The sequence below is a fragment of the Canis lupus genome, chromosome 23 (genome assembly GCF_003254725.2).
Source record: "Canis lupus dingo isolate Sandy chromosome 23, ASM325472v2, whole genome shotgun sequence".
NCBI classification, from domain to species: Eukaryota; Metazoa; Chordata; class Mammalia; order Carnivora; family Canidae; genus Canis; species Canis lupus.
This window is the reverse complement of record NC_064265.1, coordinates 35,771,353-35,796,791: the sequence shown is the minus strand read 5'-3', so window position 1 is coordinate 35,796,791 and position 25,439 is coordinate 35,771,353. Positions and strand designations below refer to the sequence as shown.

General features: G+C 45.2%; 1 protein-coding gene across 21 annotated transcripts in view; it reads left to right on the top strand.

Moving 5' to 3' along the window:
- The window catches only part of NMNAT3 (nicotinamide nucleotide adenylyltransferase 3), a 114,578-nt gene extending 90,624 nt beyond the window's left edge, over positions 1-23,954 (top strand). For 6 of the 21 annotated variants that reach the window (XM_035704812.2, XM_025448815.3, XM_025448814.3 and 3 more), the window contains 5 exons: positions 4,177-4,287; positions 11,504-11,687; positions 12,079-12,114; positions 16,798-16,880; positions 22,764-23,954. In XM_035704812.2, coding sequence (XP_035560705.2) covers positions 4,177-4,287; positions 11,504-11,687; positions 12,079-12,114; positions 16,798-16,880; positions 22,764-23,182 — 833 coding nt within the window. In that variant the 3' untranslated portion in view covers positions 23,183-23,954. Of the gene's footprint in view, positions 1-4,176; positions 4,288-11,503; positions 11,688-12,078; positions 12,115-16,797; positions 16,881-22,626 lie in introns of all 21 variants that reach the window. The other 15 variants (XM_049099654.1, XM_035704813.2, XM_025448819.3 and 12 more) reach the window with 8 other exon arrangements.
- Positions 23,955-25,439: the final 1,485 nt, after the last annotated feature.

Sequence of the window (25,439 nt, the reverse complement as noted above, 5' to 3'; positions counted from 1 at the left end):
GGGAGGGAGATTTCCCATTGATGGATATTTCCTTTGATCTATAGCCCCTTCTACTACACAAGCAAGCGTATTTCTGAGATGCAAAGAAAAATCACAGTAAACCTAAATGTTGCCCTTATCCTTTTGCTGTGAATATAATAATTAATCAGGAACCTACCCAGACTGCAACAGGGCTGCCCAGCAGCCCGTAAGGGACAGATACACCTTTCTGGAGGCAGTGAACTAGTCAGAGAAAAGTAACAGGTCATATGAAAAGGAACTGCCCTTCCAAAGATGGTCCTAGCATTCAGATTCTGGCCAAGGGACTTAGAAAGATAAAATAAATAAATTTCTGGTTCTCAATGAGACTCCAGAGAAAAATGTGATCATAGTAGAAGAGCAGTCTATGGGGGAAAAACAGCAGTCTGAGGACAGTGAAGGACATTTGGGATGAAAAACATTATTGCCAAATTAACGCTTAGTGGAGCTAAGGCAGGAGGGAGGTGATTTCTGGCAACTAAATTGAGAATTAGAACACCAGCTCAAGGTTGGGCACCTACGAGGCTCAGTCTGTGAAGTGTCTGCCTTCAACTCAGGTCATGATCCAAGCATCCTGGAATCAAGCTCTGTTTCGGGCTCCCTACTCAGCGGGGAGCCTGTTTCTCTTTCATTCTCAAAATAAATAAATAAAATCTTAAGGAAAACACACACACACACACACACACACACACACACACACACACACCAGTCCAAGGGATTTTTCTAGAACTCAAGAAAAAGATAAGGATATGAAAATTACAAAAGGAGATAAAGAATTGATACAAGCAAGTAGGGCAGAGGCACAACACCAGTCAGAGAAATGAGAGAAGCATCCCTGAGAGGACCAATTGAGGCTTTATTTCACTAAGATGTGGGGAGTGTTAGTTGGGTGAAGACCCAGAACAAATTCCCAGCAGCCAGACTAGAGTTGGGGGAGAGGTCTAGAATATGGAAGAGAATCCTCTCTGCGGTGCCAGCAGACCCAACAGGAAAACATTTCTTATACTTGTTAAAAAAGAGTTCATACACATAATAAAAAGACCATGAGTTTGAACAAGTGGTTCACAACCACAGAAATCCATGTCTAATAAGTAATAAAAATCACATAAATAATCTTAAATGCAAATTTTATTTTTAAAGATTTTATTTATTTATGAGAGACAGAGAGGCAGAGACATAGGTAGAGGGAGAAACAGGCTCCCTGTAGGGAGCCCAACATGGGATCCCAGGCAGCAGGGATCATACCCTGAGCCTAAGGCAGAGATGCTCAACCACGGAGCCATCCAGGCATCCCTCAAATGCAAATTTTAAACCACAAAAAGTTCCTGCAGATTGGCAAAGATGTTTCTAAATGAGTAATCCCAGCACTAGCCAGTATGCAGTAAAATGGGTTCTCCTACCATGCTGGTGGTGCTCTCCCCTTGTTTAGAATTTCCAAAAAGCAGTTTAGCAAGATGTAGCAAAAAAAAAAAAAAGAAAGAAAAAAAAAAAAAAGTTCAAGCCACTCATTTTTCTAATTATCTTAATAATGCATCTAAAAATTGCAACTAAGATGTACAAAGATGCTCACAATATATCAATTCAAGTACATTATGTATCTCATTAGCCATTAAGAGTGATATTTTCAAGAGTGCTAATAGCCAACAAGAATGCTTATGATATAATCTAAATAAAGAAGATACCAAAGTGGAATTTACATTATATGAAGAAAAACATAAAAGAAAAAGACAGTTAACCAAAGTATAAACAATAGTAATTTCTTGGATGTGTTTTGTTCTGTAAACTTTTCAGTATACTGAAGTATTTCTAGAAAGTGCATTCATTTTAAACTTATTTTCTGTGTTTATAAAACATGTATATGATAGAAGTTACGTTGCTATAAGGCTTATGGTAACTTTGTGCCATCCCTCCTTACCCCTGATTCTTAGTTCCCAAAGCAGTCATATTTGACTTTTTTCAGCAGTTTTCTCTAGTATGTGTCTCCCTAGTTTTATATAATAAGCTTACCCTGTGTTTCTCAATTTTTCAGATTTAGATATTATCTGTTGCCTTCCAATTATGAAAGATGAAGATTTAGCTCTCTCACACCTCTACCCTCACACTCACACTTCATCTTCACCACGTGCTCCCAAATTGACTGGCTCACAACTCTAGGCTAAAGTAATATTGTTGACATTTATGTCTGTGTAAATGTCATTAATTTAGCCACGTAGTATACACTATGATTGCAGCACATCTCGAATAAACTTTGGTTCTTCCTAGAGTTAATAATTGCCTCATTTATTTGTTTCCTTATGTTCCTTATACCTATCACTAGTTCAGTTCCAAATTTTCCAAAAGATCTTCAACCCTCCTCTTAGTGTATACAGAGACTCGTCACGTAATCTGTCACATTTTCTTTCTGCTCATACCCTTCCTGGGGTCCTCTGGCCCCTGTCTGGACAGTGAGCTCGCTGTGCTCCTACAGGGTTGTCCTCTGGGATTTCCCTGCCCTGTTTCCCTGGGGATTCCCTTCACCTCCCCTGGTGTGGAAGGATCTTGGATTTCTCAGATCCTGTGCCTTCTTTTTTTGGTTTACTCCTATTCTGGTGGAGTGCATCCTCCAGCATCTTTCTGAGAAAGGATCGATGGGAGATACAGTTTCTGAGACCTTGCATATATGAACACAATTTTATTCCACCCTCCAGTTCAGAGATCAGTAAACTACAGCCCATGGGCCAACTCTTGTCCACAGTTCGTTTTCCTTCTTTCTGTGAGCTAACAGTGGGTTTTTGGTTTTGGTTTTTTTACATTTTAAAAGAATTGTTTAAAAAAGGGGTGTTTGGGGGTGGGGGAGATCCTGGGTGGCTCAGCGGTTTAGCACCTGCCTTCAGCCCAGGGCATGATTCTGGAGTCCCGGGATTGAGTTTCGCATGGGCTTCCTGCATGGAGCCTGCTTCTCCCTCTGCCTTTTGTCTCTGCCCCTCTCTGTCTCTCATGAATAAATAAAATCTTAAAAAAGGGGGGGGGGGCAGGGAGGAGGTTGATACTTGACAAAGACTGTAGGCAACTCACAAAGCCTAAACTATTTGCTGTCTCTCTTTTAATAGATAAAGTTTGCTGATCCCTGTTCTAATTGTTCGGTTGTTTGGCTGAATACAGAATTCTAGGTTGGAAATAATTTCTCTTTGACAATGTGAAGGCTTTGCTCCACTGTCTTCCGGATCCCAGAATTGCTGTTGAGAAATCCAGTTCTATTCTGCATCCCAGTCCTGTGTGTTGGACCTCTGGTGGTTGTTTTTTTTTTTTTTTTTTTTTCCGCCCTCTCCCCTCCCCTCCAAACCTTTGGAATCTTTTCTTTAAACCTGATGGTCTGAAGTTTTCTGATGGTTGTGCACTCTCTTTCCTTCAAAGTGCTGAGCTGTCAGAGGATATTCAGCTCTGAAAACTTAAGCCCTTCTAGTCTGGGAAAACATTATTTCTGTGATGTTTTCCTCCTCCTTTTCTCTTCCAAGAATTTCTGTAATACTTAGCTGTTGGACCTCCTGGGTCAGTCCTCCAGTTTTGTCTTATTGGCACATAATTTCCTCAAATTGACCTTCTGATTCTTCCACAAACTTACTTTATTGCTGCTGTCATCCACCAGAATGTTATGTCCATGAGGACGGAACTCGGTCTGCTTCGTCATCGTTGTATGTCCCCAGCACCTCGCATACTTAGTACCTGGCATGGAACGGGCAGTTGGTAAATACTGTTGAATGAGTGGATGGATATTTTTCAATTTCTAAAAGCTTCTTCCTGTTTTCTGATTGCCCCTTTTAAAGCATCCCATTCATGTTTCACGGATGGGCTTATCTATCCTCCTGACAATAGGATTTGGAGATTTTTGAAATTTCCTTTTGTTCTCTGCATCGACTGCCTTTGTGCAGTATATGCTGGTGGTGGTGGTTTGGGGCTCTTTTTCATGGTTAGCACCTTTCTAAAATTTGTCTCTTCTTAGGCTATCTGCTCATATTCACAGATCAGGCCCTAAATGCTGGCTGGAAGCTTTGAGTAGGTGGGTGAAGCTGGCGGGCCTCATGGCCATATGCTCAGGCCCTGGTTCCAAGACCCCTAAATGTGAGGTAGGTGTCTTCTCTGTCTACTCTGGAAGTCAAAAATTTATCCTTCTGTCTAAAGGATGGTACTTTTCCCTCCTCTCACCTGTGCTGGTCTCCAGGAGGCAAGAGTCTCTCCGGTCCAACCTCAGCAGAAAGCAGACATCCAGCCTCTGCCAGGATGGGGGAATAGGTAGGATCTAAGGGCGCTTTAGGCAAACTCTGAACTGGTCCTCCTGTGTTCAGGCCCTCTGGCACCCCCTTCTCCAGTTCCAGAGGTACTCAGCACTGCTGCCATGCAAGGCACCTTGCCTCTCCCCTCCTTTGCTGCCTGCACACTCCACTTGCTCGGTCACCATTGTGCATTGTCTCTATAGCTTCCCAAATTGTGTTGAGCTTTCCCATCCATCGTTGTCTCTTTTCCTACTCTTTTTGCCCTTGTGATTTCATATGTATTGTATTCCTTCGTTGCCATTTTATTAGAACAGAGGTGGAGATAAATAAGGAATTCTATCCACCATGTTCAACTCACAGCCATATATCGCTATGGTAACCCCAAAGGACAGGATAGCTTCATCCTAAGAGATGTGCTGGTCAGGTTACCCAGCATTAAAAGTCAGGTTCACATCCTTGGAGAGCTATCTGTCTCATGGGAAAGATGAACGGATCTTTACAAATGCTATAGTGGAGGTGTGTCTGGGCAGCAGTGGGGCCACCGGAGAAGTACCTGCGTCTACATAGGGAGAAGGGGGTCCTGTGAGAAGAGACACAGGGACTGTGGGAAAGTGAAGAGCCTTGAGCTCATGACCATTTGGAGGGCAAGGAGTTTTAGCCCAGATTGTTGTAGCACCCAGGAGAGGACAGTCAATAAAAATAACAAAGCACTGATCTCTCCTTATACCACCCGCCCTGTGAAGAGGAGCTAAGCCATCTAAGGCGACACCTGAGTATCCAAGATGCCTGACAGAGCTGCCTGGAGGGCCGCCTGGTGCCAGCCAGAGATTAATGTGAAAGTTAAACATACGTAAATTGCCCAAGAAAGTGGGCATTCTACAGAAGTTGGCCTCTACTTTTTCTAAAGTGGGGGGGAAAAGATCATATTCCATGCATGATCTAGGACTCAGATATACAAAAATAGAACTTACTTTGCTTTCTAGAACACTCACCTTGCTCTTAAGCCACCATTTCCATGAATGGTAAAAAACAAACAAACAAACAAAAAGGTTGCCGCTTCAAGATACCTCCTGATCTTAAACTCCTTGTTATAGGTCAATTTTTAATCAAATTAATCTTTTACTGCCTATGTCCCCAAAAGTGAATTAAGCATCATAGATGGTCTGTCATCCTGGCATCTGAAAAAGGGGCATCTGGCCCTGAATGCCCTCCAGCTGAGAGACGTGCCCTGGACCTTGGGCACTGGCCTCTATCCTCTCTGCCTCCGCTACAGAAGTCTCCCCAGCCTCTCCTGACTATGGCATCACCGCACCTGTCTGGGCCCATGCCTGGGCTCTCCCTGGTTCTAACACCACCACTGTCCTTGGCTTTGCACTGTACACCCTGTACCCCTGCCAGCCACCTCGCCCCTCCCCCCAAAGTAGCCCAGCTGACTGTCCACCCTCAGCCTCTCGTGCTCCTCCTCTCAAAGAGCTTTGGGCATTTTCTTTGCATGTCTGCCACTCCCCGCTGAAGGCAGGGGAGGGGATGTTTCCTGAAGCCCTCTCTGCCCATACATGTCACGCTGCCATTTCTGAGTTGATGCTGTACTGCTGTACTGACACGGAGCACGATGGACCCCCCTCAAACTACAAGTGGGAAGCAAAATACCAGCCCACCTGCTCTGCAGTTTCCAGAATTCACTAAGCCTCTTAACTATGCCGTCCCCCACCCAACACACACAAGGTTTAGTCTCTGAAGGGTAAGAGGGTGTAGGGAGCAGGTCTCGACTTGGGTCTAAATTCTTGGCCACCACTAACCTTTTCTACCAGGTTCTTCCCTATGCCTACTGCTCATTCCTCCCCCCAACCCCACCTTTGATCCAGAAGGGGCTTTTCCTTTCATTTTCATATTCTGTCCTTACCACTCTGTGGATTTTAGTAAAACTGTGTGCTCTGACTCCCCAGACTCTGATTCTTGATATTTTTCAGGGCTAACTTTTAAAACTTAAATCAACAAACCCTGATTCTTACAAACGAAAGGTTTAACCTTCAACAGTGTTCCTCTGAAATGAGTTTTAGGAGCCAGTTCTGGAAGTCAAAAGATGAACATCTTTCCTTATTCTCATCCCCCTGGTACAGTGGATGGCTCAGCCTCCAGGAAGGAGGGGCCCAGGGCAACCAGGTTCACCAGGGCTGGAAAAAAAAGCATCAGAGAACTCTCAGCTTCCCCGCAAGTGTGGGAGTGGTGGTGGTGGGGGCGGGGGTGATGTCAGGCTGCCTTCTTTGGATCAACTCTCCCACTAAAACAAAAATAAATGGTGAGTAGAACATTTTTAAACCTCACTGTTAAAGCCAAAAGGTGGGGATGTCTCAGACCAGCTGAGAGACAAACCTCTACAACCAACCAGGGAGGGAAGTAAGTAAGCAGGCTATTAGACCGTCAGAGCCCCTGATGCCCTGTGGGCACCTGCCAGTACTGCTCACTTAAGCTTTGAATCAGTGGCCATACAAGCCAAGAGAGAAAGAATTCAATGGCTAGAGCCTATAAACATTGGGGAGCAGGTGTTGTGGTCTTTCACTGCATCTATATCTTTGGGGTAAATCCCCACCAGTGCAATTGCTGGGTCGTAGGGCAGGTCTATTTTTAACTGTTTGAGGAACCTCCACACAGTTTTCCAGAGTGGCTGCACCAGTTCACATTCCCACCAACAGTACAAGAGGCTCCCCTTTCTCCCATCCTCTCCAACAATCGGAGAAGGACAGTCATCACATGGTTTCACTCATACGGGGAATATAAAAAATAGTGAAAGGGATCATAGGGGAAAGGAAAGAAAATGAGTGAGAAAAATCAGAGAGGGTGACAAAACAGGAGAGACTCCTAACTCTGGAAAACAAACAAAGGGGTAGTGGAAGGGGAGGTGGGTGGGGGTCGGGGGACTGAGTGACAGGCACTGAGGGGGCACTTGATGGGATGAGCACTGGGTGTTATACTATATGTTGGCAAATCAAACTCCAATAAAAAAATATATACAAAAAAAAATATATATATATACAGAAAAACAAAGGCTAGAGCATTCCCAGGCTGAGGGGCCTGGTGGGTAATTTCCCCTATCTTAAGCTGGTCCTCCCAAGGAGCTACACTCTCAGGGTATAGATCTTACCCCTTCTTCCCCTAATCCTAGTGGACTGCAGAGAAGCCTTAGTACCAAGTCAAGCTTAAGAAGAAAAAGGCAAGGATAAATTATCAATGGGAAGAAATGGCCGCACATCAGGCTTTGCTCAGATTTGCAGCCCCTTGCCTGAATTAGTCAAAAAGAAGCTTAAGTCGACAATCTCATTTAAGGTCATCCGTGACTTTTAATAACTCCAGGGACCTGGGAAACACAAACATGAAGCCTCTCTGGAGGAGGGCATATCTGTTTTACACCTGGGGGAGCCCCCTACCCCCTACAAATGATTAATCAGGGGCGTTGACTGGCAAGTAGTCAAAAATAACACAAAAATCACACCATCGTTTCAAGAGTTGCAGAGAAAACATTCGATAAAATTCATTTATGGCAAAAGCTCCTAAACTGGAAATATCTGGGAATGTCTCTTAAAGTAACATATTTGTCAGGATAGACCAGGTTAGTCTACCATAACAAATCCCCCAATTTCAAGAGCTTAGCACATTAAAGAACTTTTCTCTCTCATCAGATAAATCCCACGTATATCCTGAAGAGCTGCAGGGCAATTCCCTGCCCAGCTGTGTCTCAGGAATCCTAGTAAGCCCCACCCATGGCTTTGCTTCCTTAATTATAGCTTTCAGATTCACTATAAAAGAGTTGGAGGGTCAGCAGAGTTTTTATGGCCAAGTTTAGATGGGGTATACATCACTTCCACCCACATCCCATTGACTTACAGCTCAGTGAGATCACATAAACCCAACCTAATTTCAAGAACAGATATATTAGCTTCCTATGTGCCCAGAAAGAGGGAGAAAGAGTTTTAATGAACACATGGCATGGTCTTTGCTACAACTGAAAAAGGAGATCTACAGAAAACTTGCAGCAGATATCGTATGCAATTCTGAAACTCAAAAGCTTTTCCTCTGATAGTGGCAATAAGGCAAAGAGGCCTGCTAACACCACCTCTATCCGGCATATGCGAAAGGTCTTCAGTGGTGTAGTGAGAAAAACAAAAGCTAGGGATGCCTGGGTGGCTCAGTGGTTGAGCGTTTGCCTTCGGCTCAGGTCGTGGTCCTAGAGTCCCTGGATCGAGTCCCACATTGGGCTCCCTGCATGGAGCCTCCTTCTGCCTCTCTCTCTCTCTGTCTCTCATGAATAAATAAAATATTTTTAAAAAAAGAAAGAAAAACAAAATCCAGGGATTGGAAATGTGGCAAATTTTCAGTATTTTCAGATAGTACATTTTGAACAGAAGATTCAAAAGACTATACAGATAAACAATTAGAATAAGAGGGCTTAGCAAGGTTACTAGACATGCATCCAAGATGCTTAAATCCTATTTCTATATATTGGCAACAAATATAATGAAAAACTTTTTAAGCTGTTATTTATTCATTCATGAGAGACACAAAGAGGCAGAGACATAGGCAGAGGGAGAAGCAGGCTCCCCATGGGGAGTCCAATGTGGGACTCTATCCCAGGACCCCCGGATCACAACCTGAGCCGAAGGCAGACCCTCAAACACTGAATCACCCAGGTGCCCCATAAAAAAGATTTTTTAAATGCCATTTATAGTGGCATCCAAAAAATCAAGTGTCTAGGAATAAATCTTACAAAAGATGTTTAAGTCCTCTACAAGAAAAACTGTAAAGCTTTATCTAAATATATTTAAGGAAATCTAAACAAGTGGAAAGATACACCGTGCTTGTGGATTATTAAAAGGCTAAAAATTGTAAAGACATGAGTCCTCCCTAAATTGAATTATAAATTCAGTTCGATTCCTATTGAAATTTCTCGGGGTAGGGCAGGGGCAAGGGGTAGTGTTTCATTTGTGGAATCTGACAAGCTTGTTGTAAAATTTATATGGAAAATACAAAAAGTCAAGAATTGCCAAGACAGTCTTGAAGAAGAACCAGGTGGGAGGATTTGCTTAACCAGATATCAAGATGTGTAATAAAGCTATATAAAGCAAAGTACAAGGACAGGCAAATAGGACAATGGAACAGGAGAGTAGAGAAGCAGGCCCTTGCACAGATGAAAACTGGGTGTTCGACACAGGTGGCAGTGCACCAGCAGGGTGGATGGGGTCTTCTTGGTAAACACTGCTGGAATAATTGACTATCCAAATGAAAAATAACTTAATAGGATTCACATTGTGCACAAAGACCCAAACGTGAAAAAACAAAACTATAAACCTTTTATGAGATAATATAGGAAAATGTCTTCATAATACAAAATGCCCTAGCAATAAAGGAAAAAACTAATAACCCAACCCAACTACATTAAAATTAAGAACTTTCACTTTTTTTCATTTTCAAAGGATTCCATAAAAAAGAACAATAAGACAAGCCATAAAACAAGAGGGTATTTATGATTCACATAACCAACAAAAGGCTATAGTATTTGGAATATATAAAGAACTCTACAAATCAATGATAAAAAAGCAGACAACACAAAATATGGGCAAAAGATTTGAACAGGCGCTTCAAAAAAATTTAAGCTTGAATGTTTAATAATATGTATGAATAAATAAATGCTCAGCCTCATTAGTAAGCAGGAAAATGAACTTTAAAACAATGAGATATAACTACATATGTATCAAATTGGGAGATCCTGACCATAACCTTGTATGGCATGGCATGGGGCAAACGAAACTCTCATACATCCCTGGTTGGAGGGTAAATAGCTACAACCACTTTGGAAAACTGTCCAGCATTATCTAGTAAAGATGCAATCACACCTACCCTACAACCTAGCAGATCCACTCTTAGGTGTGTGTCCTAAGAAATGCATGCCTGTGTGCACAGGGAGACTTGTGGAAAAGTGTCCATAGAGGCACTGTTTTTAATTGTCCAAAGCCAGACTCAAACCAAGTCTGTCAACAGTAAAAGAATTCAATTATTTAGTATATAATCTTGCAATGGAAGGCTATGCAGCAATAAAACTGGTTGGAATTTTATTTACATAAAGTGAAAAAGGCTAAACAAAAATATTCAGTATGATTCCATTTATAAAAGTTTCAGAAGGTAAATGAATCTGTTTTTTTAAGGCTACATAAATACATGGTAAAGCTATAAGGGAAAGAATTAATTTTATAAAAGTAAGAATGATTAACTTCCGTCAGAGTGGGACCTGTGGTAGGGAACATCTGGTGTGCCAGAAGTGCTTATATCTTAATCTAGGTGATGATGAAAGCAGGATATACTTTATAACTATCAGGCCATATGTGTTTTGTGTTCATTTATGTGCATATTTTATAATTTTAAAAAATATATCATATACTTAAAATATCATCTTACTATATAAGGATTCCCTAATAGGTCTCCTTAGCACAAGGTCCCGCCCAGCATGTATGATCCCATTTCACATTCAGGAAAACTGAAGTGCAAATGATTAAGTATTTTATTTTTCCAGATAGGTTGGTAATTGCCTCGGGTGGACTAGAGAGTGATGAAGCTGGAGCCCCCACCCAAGGCTCTTGGAGTCCTGTTCTACTCTTTCCTGTTCTCCGTGGCTTCCACAATGTCACCCTAGCTCCAAACTTAAAGCGTCCCATTCTCCAGTCCCTGAGCCATACAGCATCACTTACCTACACAACACACGTCTTTCCCAAAGTAGGCCTTCCCATGCCTCCTAGAGCCACCACTTCCCATCTCCTTCCCACCTCCCACCTACCTGGTCCATGCTCACCCCATCTCTTCATCTTTGATTCACAAGCCCCCTGTTGGGACTAAGAAACTGCATCTAACTATCATCCCAGACCTGATTAGAGGAGGTAGTGCCTCTGTTAAGTCCTATGCAGGAGGACGTCATGATGTTCCTCCAGCATATTCTTACCCTAACTGTCCACACTGCTATCTAGGAGTCTTGTCTGGCCACATCCTCACAGCCTTGCTCTCCAAAGTATGACTCTGTGCTGTAGAAAGCTGGAGAAGCATGCGGCCCCTGAAGGAGCTGGCCTACCAGGGGAGAATGCCTGGTCTGCTCCCACTCGGGATGAGGCACAGAGAGTTCTGCGCCTGCCTGGATTCAGGCCACCAGGCAGTCAGTGTCTGCACATACCACACCACTGCTCTCCTTTGCCTAGGACTGTACCAGGTGATCGGCGGTATCATCTCCCCTGTCAACGACAACTACAGGAAGAAAGACCTCGTGTCTGCCCACCACCGGGTGGCCATGGCCCGGCTGGCCCTGCAGACGTCCGACTGGGTCCGGGTGGACCCCTGGGAGAGTGAGCAGGTGCAGTGGATGGAGACAGTGAAGGTGCTGAGGTAATAGTGGACATGCTTGTGCGTGATGACCAGCGGCTGTGGGACACATCTGCAGAGCCCAGTGGGTGGAAGTAGGGACCAGGTATTAAGTGGGGCTTCAGCCAGGCTTTCTCAGCCAAAATCCCAGAAGTGCTTCCTCTCAGAGGGAGAGCGACCAACAGACACACTCTCAAAGAGGTCCTGAGTATAAAAAATCACAACCCACTGACTGCCCTTCAGGACACACTTTCTGGAAACACCCAATCTTGTTTCAGAGGGCTCCAGTGATGCCACCTAGTAGCTGTGAGGCTAGACACTTATGATCTCTGAGACGTATTTCTCACTTGCAAAATGGGGACAATAAAACCTAATGAGGGTTGTTTTGTTTTGTTTTGTTTTGTTTTATGTAAAGAACTTTCCTGACCCAGATGTCCCGGAAGACTGTTCAGTAAGTGGGACACATCATTGACTAGTTTGAAACCTGCATCTACATAATAAGCCATCTTTTCTAATTGTACAAATCCTGGGTTCTGTAAATCTAAACTTTTATGTGAAATAGGAAAAAAGGCTATAAATCTAGAAAGTTGCTCAGGATATTTTTTTTTTTTTCCTTTTGGAACTGTTTTTAGCATCCAGCATAGGTAAATTGCTGTTTCAAAGCCCTGGGAGCACTGGATTTTGGGACAGCGGGTCACTGATGTGTGTCTGACGTGTGTCTGAGAGCTGGTCCTGGGAGTTTGCTGGAGAAGCAGGAAGCCCCACCCAGCCTGGCTATCAAGGGGGACAGGGAGGTGGGCCTGCCTGTCACTAGTGACAGCCATCTCTGCTGGAAGGGATTGCAAATGGAGGGTGTGTCTTTTATCTATTTGGAAGCACTAAGATTGTCAGGAAATAGGAAGCACAAGGGACAGGGTCAAATAATTGGCAGGCCTGTTCACCATAAATCTATTTAGGTCTTCATTTTTTACTCTGCTTCAGAGTCACTTGGTTGAAAACTTTTAGTCAAGGTAAACATTTAGTTACATATCCTGGTTCTGATACTTTGCCTTTTTCTTGGGAAAGAACCAGCTAGAACCATTCAGCAATTCAGTGCTGCTTCAGAACCTACTGCCAAATTAAACGAAGAGCAAATATGAAATAATTGTTAGGATATATGCTCTTTTTTTAACATAAAGCATAAATTTATACCTAGATCATCCCTTCAGAACAAGCAGTATAAAAAAATTTTTTTAATTAAAAAAATTAAAGAAAAAAAAAAGAACAAGCAGTATAGCCAGCTCTCATCTCTGGAGGATAGCAGAGGGAAATACTAAAAAAAAAAAAAAAAAAGAGTAGATAATCCAGCAAATCATTTAGCTTTAACATGTAGTCACAGAGACGCTTCCCTCCTCGACCCTGTGAAGGGCAGTATGGCTTAGGGCCCAGATTTTGGAGACCAGTTTACTAGCTCAGTGACTTGATAGAAGTGAGTTAGCCTCTCTGAGCCTCAGTTCCTCACCTAATAAGACGGGGATGACACTGCCTACCTCTCTGGGGTACTGTGTGAATTAAATGGGACGATGTGGGCAAAATACCTAGTTTATGGTAGGTGCTTAATAATGTTAGCTACCTTCCCTGCATCCCTAACACTGGCCCGTAATTTATCTTCAACACACATAAGCCATTCCTGGATAAATAGCAACTGACCACAGAACTACATAATATTGTCACTCCTTCTGCTGCAAAATGCAGGTATGAGCTAAGATTTTATGGAACATATTCTTTTTCTTTTTTTTTTTCTTTTTTTTTTTCTTTTTTTAATTTATTTATGATAGTCACAGAGAGAGAGAGAGAGAGAGAGGCAGACACACAGGCAGAGGGAGAAGCAGGCTCCATGCACCGGGAGCCCGACGTGGGATTCGATCCCGGGTCTCCAGGATCGCGCCCTGGGCCAAAGGCAGGCGCTAAACCGCTGCGCCACCCAGGGATCCCCTTTTTCTTTTTTTTTTTACTCTGTTATTTAGTCCAGTGCTTTTCAGCCCTGGCTGCACACTGAATCACCTAGGGAGCTTTCAAAAGTACCAAACCCCGAGAGTTGTCCCAGAGACCAGGATGTATGTCATCAGTCTGGGGTGGGGCACTGGAATATTTAAGGGCCCCCTGGTGATTCTAATGTGTGGGCAGGATTGAGGCCACAGCCTCAGTCACGAAGTAGGTTAATCAGGTTTATGATCACTACCAAGATCCATCCAAACTAGTGGACCTTAGCTGTAGGAATCACCTGGGAAGCTTTTTTAAAATGCTCATCCCCCTGCCCCAACCCAGGCCCTCAGAGATTAAGATTTTTTGGTGGGGTCTAGGCAGTATTTTTTTAGAAGGTCTCCAAATGATATATTTTGTACAGCCAGGGTTGAAAATTCACTGATATAAATAGACAACACAGTTTTTATCAGATAGCTGATTACATTTTTTTCCCCCAATATTTAGAGCGTGCTTCATTAGGAAATTTGATTGCTCATGTTTTCCTACAATTACTAAAAACAGTTTTTTTTTTAAAGATTGAAAATCTGGTCATTATAAAGTTAGGTGATTTTAGAAGCATAGGAGAAATCACCTTTTGCTCCATTTAGTATCTTCCTGATAGAGTCAACTGTGAATTTACATAGTGACGTCACTATGATGGAAGTTCATAGGGTTCATTGAGGATTCTTTTCTCTCCTTATTGGGCTTCTTATTTTTACTCTAATTTTTTTTTAATCTAGGTCAGCTTTCAAGCTTTTAGGACATTTGATAACTTCTTTTGCTCACCTTCTCCCCATGTTGTAGGGGGAGGTCCTTAGTCACGATGCCATTTGATGTGGTCCATCATCATCAACATCACTACTGTCATCTCTGGTGCCCCTTTGCAAGCATGATCTTGTGCTATCCTCGTTTTATAGATGAAGAAACAGGTTCAGAGAGGCTAAGTTAATCACAGTCACAAAACAAATAAGCTAGTGGTGGAGCCCAATCTGACTCTGAAGCTATGCTTATGGTCATCTTCAAACCAATAATCTATGGGTGGGGACACAATGGGACTGACTTTGTTCCTGCCACAATGACTCTCTAATCGGGCATCCATGGAGACCTGTGGGGCTGCAGAGGACACAGAGAATGAGGTCCCAGGGTCAGCCCTCAGGCCCAGGGCCCGGCACCCCAGAGCACCACTCAGGCAGGCAACAAGAGGAAGCCATGGCCACTGCCCACACAGGCAGAGTAGAGGTCTGTGAGGAAAATAATTATTCATATGTCAGAGTTCAGAGATCATATTCAAGGTAGGGTCAACTTGAACTAGGAGCTTCAAGGTAAGTAAAATAAGATGACAGTCACCACCACCTTTACTGATCACTATTGTATGGCAAGCTTTTTCAGGTAGGTAATATCTAGTCCCCTCAACAACTCTGAAAAGTAGGTGAATTTAGTCCCACTTTACAGATGGGGAAGTGAAGGCTCTTAAAGGATCAGTAACATCCACAGAGTCCTAGCGTTAGAAAGTAGAGGTGAGACTCATGCCAACTTCAGTCTGATGGGTGATTCCAGACCAACTCAGGAGTGAATCCTCAGACTTGAAGCTTACCAAAACCAAAGCAGACAATAACAGAGAGACAGAGTCCAGCTAGGCCCTAAGAAGACTCAACTGAGTCTCCGAGATCATCAGGAAGGACCTTGGACCAGAATTAAACGTATTTATTTGTCTACTCCTTCCATCATTCCTGACTTTAGGTAAGCAGTTCCTGAGTATTAAGAACATAAGAATGAATGAAATGGGCTCAGCGTTCACAGGCGAACAGCCAGTGTTGATTGGGCACTCTCTGTGGATGGGCCAGTGCTAAGCCTCTTCATGAATCCAAGGCGCGGCTCACAGGGGTGGGTGCAGTCATCTCCCCCCTCCCCGCCCCTTTCTACAGACTGGAGGCAGATTGCTTAGGGAACCCACCAAGATTCCACAGCTACTAGTTGGAAGCAGAATTCCAAGCAAGCAGTCTAATTCTAAAGCTCCACCTTTACGCTGTGCCTTCCCCTAGTGATAATCAGCACCGAGCTGCTAGGCCAGCGTCTGGCAGGCTAGAAGCGCTCTCTCTCACGGTCTGGTGATGCTCCGCAGAGAGACGGTCAGCATTAACTTCCATGATGACCAACAAACAGATGAGGTCACTGAGGCTCTGAGAGTGTCAGGGACTCATCCAAGGTCATACAAGCAAGAAAATCTAAACTCGAACCCCCCCGCCTCCCCAGTCTGGCTTCAAAGCACCTGTTTTCCCACCAGGCACTTTCTCCTCCCAAACACAGCTCTCATAAATATATATAATCTTGCATTGATACAACGTGTTTGATCAGCTATGTCTTGATTTGCACGCTGGTTGCTAAAGCTGGTTGCTAAAGACGCCAGGCATGCTGAGCTGGTGTAAGTCCAATCAGATCTGAAATGCGAACACAAAATGAGACCGTCCTGCACACTGCTCAGTGCGCTCTGCGTAACTCCTTCAGTCCTCATGACCACCCACGAGAGATCACTATTCCTCGTTACCATGCACAGGGAGACCTGTTGGTCAGGGTCACCCAGCTGGCCCGTGGGGTGCTGGGATGCAGCCCAGGCCGTGTGACTCTAAGCCAGATTCTTAGTCTTCACCCTGTGCAGTTCTGAATGGCAGTTTATGACAAGAGTGAGCTGTGGGCCAACACTGTGCCAGTGCATACTGCACAGTAGCTCATTTACCTTCACAAAAGCCTAAAAGGCAGGCGTTGTTATATCCTGGCTTTACAAATGACAGTGTCTATTTTGAACTCCGGTCTGATTCTAATAGCCTGTGTCCTCAGTCCCCACCCAGCTTTTAAGTGAGGTATTGAAAAACAGTGTTTAAAAAGTAGAAATATGCTCACTTCCCCCCTTTCACTGAAGCTCACAGAAGGCAGTGGATGGTCAGGACCCACTCACATCTGCTTCCCACCCAAGCACCTGGCACAGGCATGGCACCTAGTAGGCCTTCCACGAATATGTGTGGAACCAGCTACCTACCCAAAAGGGGCAAAAGCAGGCTGAGACTTCAACACTGAGACCCCTGGGTGGCTTTGGGGGATGGACATGCCCTGAGCCTGTGTGTTTGCAATGCAGGCATCATCACAGTGAACTGCTCAGATCTCTGCCCCAAACGGAAGGCCTGGACCATGGCAGGGCTGGCTCGACAGCCCGGACAGGTGGGTGCAAACCCTCTTGTCCCTGAGAGGAAGACATGTCAGGGATCTACCCCCCACCCTCCTTCCCCGGGACCAACTCCCAAGCACGGCTAAGGATTCTGAGGCTCCCCTGGGTGTGGTGACCCTTCCCAGATTGAAAGGTCAAATTAAACCCTTGGCCACCATCCCTTGTAAATCATTATGCTGATTTAGGATTTTCTGCCCCAAAGGAGTTTACCTACCCTTGTGACTTGTGCTTGTGACAAGGATTACAGTCAAGGCAACACGGGGATAAACTGGTGAGTGGTGCTGAGTCCTTTTAAAAGCCTCAGCCTTTCTGAGTACAGATGTGCTGCTCTAACACTTAAAACTGCAAGAACGATACTTGTGGCCATGTTCCTCAAAGGCTTACTCAGAAGAGGAAACCTATTTTTAGGGGAATTTCAGATATGGATTGTCCTATCAGTTTGTAACCCTGGGTCTCTACCCGGTTGTCAACTCCTGGTATTTGATAGAACCTTGTCAGTTGTGACTTCAAAGCATCCTCCCTCTCTAATGGCAGCCCTGGTCCTAGGGGTCAAATGCATAGGCCCCTCATGCAAACAAAGAGAAGCACCTGATGATGGAAGGGCCAGATGTGGAGTGAGTAGGGAATCCCTGGCCCCGCTGGGCTGAGTGCCCAGCAGACCCATCTTGGGGTTTCCTACTGTCCAGTCTCCCAACCATGGGTGGTGGGACACTAGTTCCAGATCAGAAGGGCTCAGGAATGTCACAGTTAAACCAACCTAAAATGGCTTCTTTCCTGCAGGACTTTTCAGAGCCTTTACTATGATCACGTGCATTGCGACTATAAGGAAGAGAACTAGCTCGTCACCATTATCACTTTTTGGTCATGGGACCCTTTTCAACACACACTGGCGCCACCCTGCACCTTCTCCCCACCCCCGGAACGCAGACTGGGAAATGCTCTTCTAAAAGAAATAGAAAATGCCACCAACCTCTAAAGGTTGCATGCCCCAGTCCCCAAATGCTGGTCAAAGGATCACTCACAGCAGAATCACCTGTGAGGGGTCTAATAATTCTCAGGCCACACCCCAGACCTCCTACTAGAGTAGGAGTCTAAGAAAGGAGGAGTTACAGCTTCTCCTGTGTCCTCAGCTTTACAGTGTTCATTGTATTCCTCTGGTCTGTCTGCCTCTCTCCACCCCCACTCCCACCCCCACCCCCAACCCCCGGTGGGAGCACAGGCAGTGTTAATTGTCAGCCTCCGTCTTCTTTCAGAAGCCTCTCTGGCTCAGCAACTACTCCTACCAGAGTCAAGAGACACTGGCTGAGCACCTCCCCAGGCCAGGCTCTGGACTCAGGTGGAAAACAAAGCCCGCCTCACCTCTGACCTTAGGCTAGAGACAGGCTGCGAATGGTGGGGAGTCCAGGCATGGACTGGAGAAGCTGCCTGGAGGAGGAGACACTAGTACCAAGACTCATGGGATCAGTAGGTTATCTGGGGTTAGAGGCCTTTCCGGGCAGAAGGGCAGCTGAGCAAGGCACAAAGGCAGGAAACAGCATGGGTGCCTGACATTCCTTGCTGCGGTGGAATGCTAGAGCTTCCAGTGACAGGCAGAGACCCTCTAGTGACATGGGCAGGATGCCACGCGGAAGCTTCCAGCCTCTCCTGCTCCAACTCTCTGCACATACTTCCAGAATCCTGTCTCCGCTCTTTCAGGACTGCTCCTCCACCCCTTCCCTTTGACTCCCTTTTTGAAAAACCTCTCTCTCCTGTTAGGCCCAGGTTGGACCCATCGTCCCTGTGAAACCAGGCTGCTTTCATTGGAGATGGGCTCTCCCCCTCCCGACACCAAAGCACACCCACATTCTTTTCAAATATACTTTTCTAGGCGCTACTCTGCTTGGCCCTATGGAATTTGTTCTTTCTGCCCTTTATTGCTATTCAGACAGTAAGTCCTGCTCATCTTCTCCCCTAAAGTAACTGTTAAAAAAGGATGTTTATGTTGAATGAAAAGTGGGCTTTTCAGTTTACCAAAATATCAGGGGCTTTAAAAATGTTCACGTCCTTTGCTTGATAGATTCCCCTTCTAGGAATCGGACTGTGGAAATAATTAGAAATTGGGACAAAGATTTACGTAGAAAGATGTTCATCAGAGCAGTTTTTATAATGGCAGAAAATAAAAGCAACCTCCATGTTTAACTGTAAGGGAATGTTTAAATTATGCTGTATACATAGGATGAACAATTGACAAAAAGGTTTTCGGAGAAAGACTTATGAGGTAAGTGGGAAAAAAATCAGGATATGAAAAAAAATCAGGATAAGAAAGGCTTATGAAGTGGGGGAAAAAAATCAAGATATATATATATAAAAACATGCAAATATACTTGCACATCTATCTGCATGTCTAAATCAATGGAAAAAACAAAATACACAAAAGTATTGATAGTTTTCAGGAGAAGCAGAATTGTTTTCTACCTTAAGTACATATTATCCATATATTTTATAAGCGACACAGAATTCACATTTGTAATGGGGGTGGGGTGGGGACTAGAACAATTAACCAAAGGAAGGTGGATTCCCTCAGCATAAATCTGGCTTCTGATGAGGTGGCTTGTGTGTTATTAGCGACATATTTGTGAAGGACCATTTTGTGTGCTGTGGGTTTTATTGTGTGCTCTTCTGTGGGACTACAGATTACGGGCTGAGCTCAGCACTTTCTGGCAGCCAGAGCCCGGCTTTGCCCCGCACTCCCATGATTTGTGGGTCTCCTTAGGCTGACCCCGTGCCGCAGACTGCCAAGTCCTGGGCTGCTCGGGTGTGACACCTTGGATGGCTGAGGCCTCAGTCCGTCCTCTAACAGCCGGACGGTGTCTGTCTTTTGTGCAGGTGGTCCCTGGCCTTGGCTGATGAGGCTGAGCACAGCTCGGCAACCTTCAGAGGATTCCCTTTCCACACAACCAGAGCAAGCACACCCCCCCCCCCCCATTCCATCTCATGTCAATTGTTCCGCGGTGGCCTTGTCTGCTTAACTTGGGCGCCGCCCTTTGGTACCTAGCTTCAGCTCTGCTGTCCGGCTTACCCAGAAATCCCACAACTCCCAAGTGTGTCTGCACGGCCATGGCCATACCCTGCACTGGGCCCCAGATTCACACTGCATTCCCTTTCCCTGGGTCACTCAGTTCCCACAACCTCCACAGGAGGCCATCCCTATCTGACAGCACAAGGAAACCCGCCCATCTGCTAGAACTCTCCCAGGCTTCCAGCAGATCTGGAACTGGAACCCAGGGCTGACTGACCTCAGGGCTGGTGTTCTCGATATAAAGAGTCAGGTCACCTGGACATCCTAAGAAAAGGGTACTGGTGGCACTTCTCTCACTTTGCACGTAAATCTCTGCTTTGTCTGCTTTTCAAAGCCCATGGCTGTTCCAAGAAAGCACACTGCCCCAGAATGCCCACAGACATCTGATTTATGTCACTACATCGTGGTTAGGACGAATCAAATTGGCAGCCTTTATTCAACACCTCAGACTTATGGACTTTGGATCTGGACAGTCAGTCACTCAATCCGAAGAGTCTGTAGCAGTGATGTGAATGGATTGGAGAGAGATATGTAAGGGTCTCTGAGGGCTGCCCAGACTTCGAGTCTAAGGCACATGTTGCCAGAAGAAGTGATTACCCCACAGACATGCCTTTGATTTGGGGAATGGGAAGGTGTGGGCACTTGTCCCCTGAAGGCAAGAGCTCAGGGTGAATTGTATTCCTGTCACTGTTAATAAATCAAACTGTGTGTAATATCAAAGCCAGTGTGTGGAAATTGCCCCCACAAAAATCCACTGAGATAAGAAGGGATTGTCTTCTGTTCCTTGACCTGTGGGAATGGGGGGGTGGTGGGAAGGTGTGCTCCAGGCCTCTAAAGGCCCTACAATTAAATGCCCATCATTTAACCTCCCCCATAGAAGAGCACATGAAAAATCACCCACTTGTTTAAAAGGTCAAAAGATGGTCACCTGCTATATTACAATGGTTGAATAAATAAGAAATTGGAGTAGAAACTCAGATGCAAAATAATCCAAATCTGCAGATGTTGTGAGCAATGGGACCAGCCCAACGTAGTGAGAAGTGTGAGTTATTGAACAATTTTTAAACTTAGTTTTATTGACTTTAAAAATATTCCCTAAGTGTTGAGTGGATGTGTCGATGAACGGGTTAGTGGATAAGCAGGTAGGTGGATAGACGGAAGTTAACACCTATCACACTTATTCTGTCCCAAGCACTCTTCTAAGTACTTTATAAGCTCATTCAATTCTAAAAATAATCCTATGAGATAAGTACTGTTAGTATCCTTGTTTTAAAGTTGAGGTCACACAGGTGTTGAATGGCAGAGCCAGGATTTGAATCTAAGGTGCCTGGTTTTAAAGTCCTAGTTCTTCACCATGGAGAATTCATGAATGCACGCGTCAGTGAGATGTTTCAGTATCCTTTCATTACACTGATATTCTGCAGCTAGAGTGTTTGAAAAGTCTGCTCTCTGTAATTATATCTGCTCCTTCAAGATTAGGAAACAAGGCCAGTGTTTCATGGATGGGGACACTGAGGCCCAGAGAAGGATGGATCTTGGCTCCAGCCCCACAGCAGCCTGTGGCCAACCGCGGCAGGAATTCAGACCTCTCCGTGGCCCCTCCAGTTTCTCACTTTCTATTCCACAGCCGGTCTGGTGCTCCCTTGCATACTCCTCTCTCTGACCTGTATCCAGATTCCTTCCAAGGTTGCACAGTAGAAGAGCCTCAACTGACCATTTACATCTGCTCTCTCCCCAACAGGAGGTATCCCCAGAGACCCTCCCCACTGAGGTTTCACGGTGGCTGAGAGCTGCCAGCACTCTAGGAACACAGCCTTTGCCACTTACTGAAGCAGGAATCACCTTCCAGAAGGACCAGAGATCCTTTGGTTTTCCCCTGTCCACATTAGCCCATTCAGAGGGCCATGAACTTGAACAGTGCCAGGAAAATCCTGGAAGGGCCTCTGGGTTCTGATGCACATACAGTTCCCGCCAGCAGGAGGCAGCAGAGCTCAGCAGTTACAAATACCCCACCCCGAGGCTGGCTGGCGGGTTTGAATCCTGCCTCCACCTAGACGGGTGACCTCAAGCAGGTCACTAGCCTCTCCAGGCCCGTTTCCCTCTCCACAGACGAGTGACGCCTCCCTCATGAAATTGTTCTGAGGATCAAATGAGATTAAACCCATAAAGCGCTTAGCGATGGTGCTCACAGCGAGCACCCAGCAAACGTTAGGCATCCTTTTATCACCGCAACCATCATTCTGTTAGAACAAATGCCAAAGGATTAGCCACATTGATCAGTTGTTCTAGAGCTTTGCTATATTGAAAACAGATGAAAAGGTCACTAGATGTTGATTATCCGAAGAACCTTTATGACGAGTTTTTACTTATAAGAAGTACCAGGTGTTAGGGCTGAAATAGATTTTGACAAAGGTGGTGACTTGCCTGAGGCCCACAGCTCGTTAGTACCTCGGATTCCACAACCTTACCTTCTATCAGAAGGTTCACAGCCGTCTCTGGACCGCCGTGCCGTGGGGTCCAGCCACCGCAGACACACTTGATATAACACTAGAGGGGAGTAAAAGGAAAGCTGTTGTGTATTTCCTGATATTTGCCAATATCAAAAGATTAAGTCATTACTTACAACAGTATATGTCCCTGAAGCACCTTCAGATTGACTTGCACGCTTTTTCCTCTTTCAGTCATGAACACACAGACATGGAGCTCCCAGTACATTCCAAGAAAAGCAGCTTGTGCAATTTTAAAACGGAACATGATGCTGTCTTTACTGGCCATGACCCTTCTCTAACCTTGTCGGGATCCACCCTTGTTTTTCCAGCTGGGCCTGAGCTGAAGCTCCTCTGCGGGGCAGATGTCCTGAAGACCTTCCAGACCCCCAACCTCTGGAAAGACGCGCACATCCAGGAAATAGTGGAGAAGTTTGGCATAGTGTGTGTGAGCCGGACAGGTCACAACCCAAAGGAATACATCTCGGGCTCGCCCATCCTGCACAGGTACCGGCACAACATTCACCTGGCCAGGGAGCCCGTGCAGAATGAGCTCAGCTCCACGTACGTCCGGCAGGCCTTGAGCCAAGGGCACAGCGTGAAGTACCTGCTCCCAGATGCTGTCATCGCCTACATCAAGGACCACAACCTCTACACCAGGGACAGCTCCAGAAAAGGCAGTAGCACCCAGAGGAACGAAGGAAAGCCAAGCTGGGGAGAGCCAGCCCCTCCTGCACGGAGCTCCTCCTAAGGGCAGTTAGGGTCTCGGCTCTTTCTTTCTTTCTTTCCCACTTTTCCTTCCTTTTATCTAGGCAATCCGTTTATTTCAGAGGCGTCTCTGTCCCAGGAAGAGATACCTTCTTTTGGGAGAAGCAGGTGCGTACATCTCAAGAATGGACATTTACCAAAGAGGCTAACATGGCACGACAGGTCACCAGAACTAGACCACAGCTCTCGGAACCTCTCGCTGCAGAGGCCTCCTTATTCGATAAATGGGGACTTGGGCACGCGCACTGAAGGCAGTTCTGCGCAAGGCAGGGCCCCCTGAGGGTCAGATCAGAACTGCCCACACGCGCTTTTTAACTAGGACCAGATGCAGCATGCTGGTCTTGATTGGAGAGCCTTGACAGGATGCTAATTACCAAACAGTGGGCTTTGTCAACGCCTTGTTCCAGCAAAATAATACTAATTGAGGAGTCAAAAATTTGGAAGCAGCTCTTTGCCAATTTACATTGAATCTTCCCTCAAGAACCACCGTCTGCCTAGGCTGTAGATAAAATTTAAACTAAAATCTTTCTAAGGAGCGGCCCTCAAGCAATATTTTTGATACAGCAGATATTCTTAACACAACTTTTTTAAAATATATAAATACCAGGGCTCCTGATTTCCAGGTTTCTAAAAAAAGGAACTGAGGTAAAACAGATGCCTTGACTATTTTAGAGGATCTTTTTTGAATGTTTTATGACCGCCTGCCTGTTTGAATATTGGCAAAGGGATAAATAATAAATTGACATCAAAAAATACTAATGAAAAGTTTCTCTTTTTTTCTTCCTTTGTTATATTATTAATGCCCGATGTACCAGCTGTTGCTCTTCTTTTTAGCTACCCCATGAAATTTGCTACTGTTCCAATGGAACTGACATGAATTTAAAAGTTTCTATTTCCGGGTACCAGCAGTGGAGGAAGCAGGTGCTTCTCAGCACCTTGCAAAGAGTGCTCTAATCTGAAGCTGTGGGTCGATGGCTCTGTTCAGGTGGGCCCTAAAGGATGAGGAGAGGAGCCCACAGGTGTTCAGGATTTGTTATTCCAGGCCTGCTTAAGAACAGGTTTTAATTAGCCTAATTCTGTTGGAATTTATTCTTTACACTTGCTGACCAAATAACTGCATGCACTCAGAATTTGCTTCTCCAGACTTTTACTTTGATTCACCCTTGCTATAGCTGTGTAGTCACGCAGAAAAACACGCACTGAAGGCCAGTCAGGAGGACACTAATACCTCCCCAAACATAATCCAGTGTTTGTGTGCATGTGGTGCTAGAGAGGAATAAAACAGACCATCAGGATTTCCTGGGTCTAAATTAGTGGAGGCCTCCGATTAGGGGGAGAGTCCCTAGATCCCCACCGCTGCAACCTCTAGGGCTGCTGGCCATTCCTCATCCTGAGTTCTGTACCCCAAGGGGTCTCTAAGAACCTTGATAATGCAGGGGAATAGGAACCAAACAGCCTTGTCCGCAGCAAGCTGTGTGACTTTCACCAAGCTCCCTTCCCTACCATGCACCTCGGTTTCCCAAACTCTGAAATGGGGCAGCTCGACTAGATACTCTAGATTCTCTTCTAGCTCTGATTTCCTGAGGCTCTTAGTGCCCTCCTTCAGCCTGTCCGCGCTTTTCCCGGGTCCAATTCACTTCTGGCCATACTGGCAATTCTCCAAGGTCAGAGGGTCTTTGTTTTGTTTGCTGACATATCCTAAGTGCCAAGAACTTTGCTGTCCCAAACACGGTCACGGGATGCAGTGTTTGCATCCCCTGGGAACTGGACAGAAATGCAGACTCTCAGGGTCTACCCCAGACCTACTGACTCAGAATCTGCATTTTAATAAAATTCCCAAGCCAGTCCATGTACTGGCCTACAACAGTGCCTGTTACAACAAATGTGAGTTTTATTTCTAGGAGACTGAATACACGATGGAAATGTATGATTGCATCGCGTTTACTCCGGTGAATATCCTCCTTACCCTCTGAACAGCATTTTCCCCACTGTTCTGTATGGAGTATAGAAGGCAAACAGCCAGAGTGTCCAGAAAAAGGGGTAGTGAGGGATCCCGTGGGTTTGAAACAGAGTTTCTCAACTTAAGCAGTATTGACATTCCAGGCAGATCATCCTTTCCTGTGAAGGGCTTCCCTGTGTAGTTAGGATCCTGAGCAGCATCTCGGCCTCTCTCCATTCCATGCTGGGAGTACCCACCACCACCTCTAAGTGTAACAACAAAAATGCCCCCCTAGACCGTG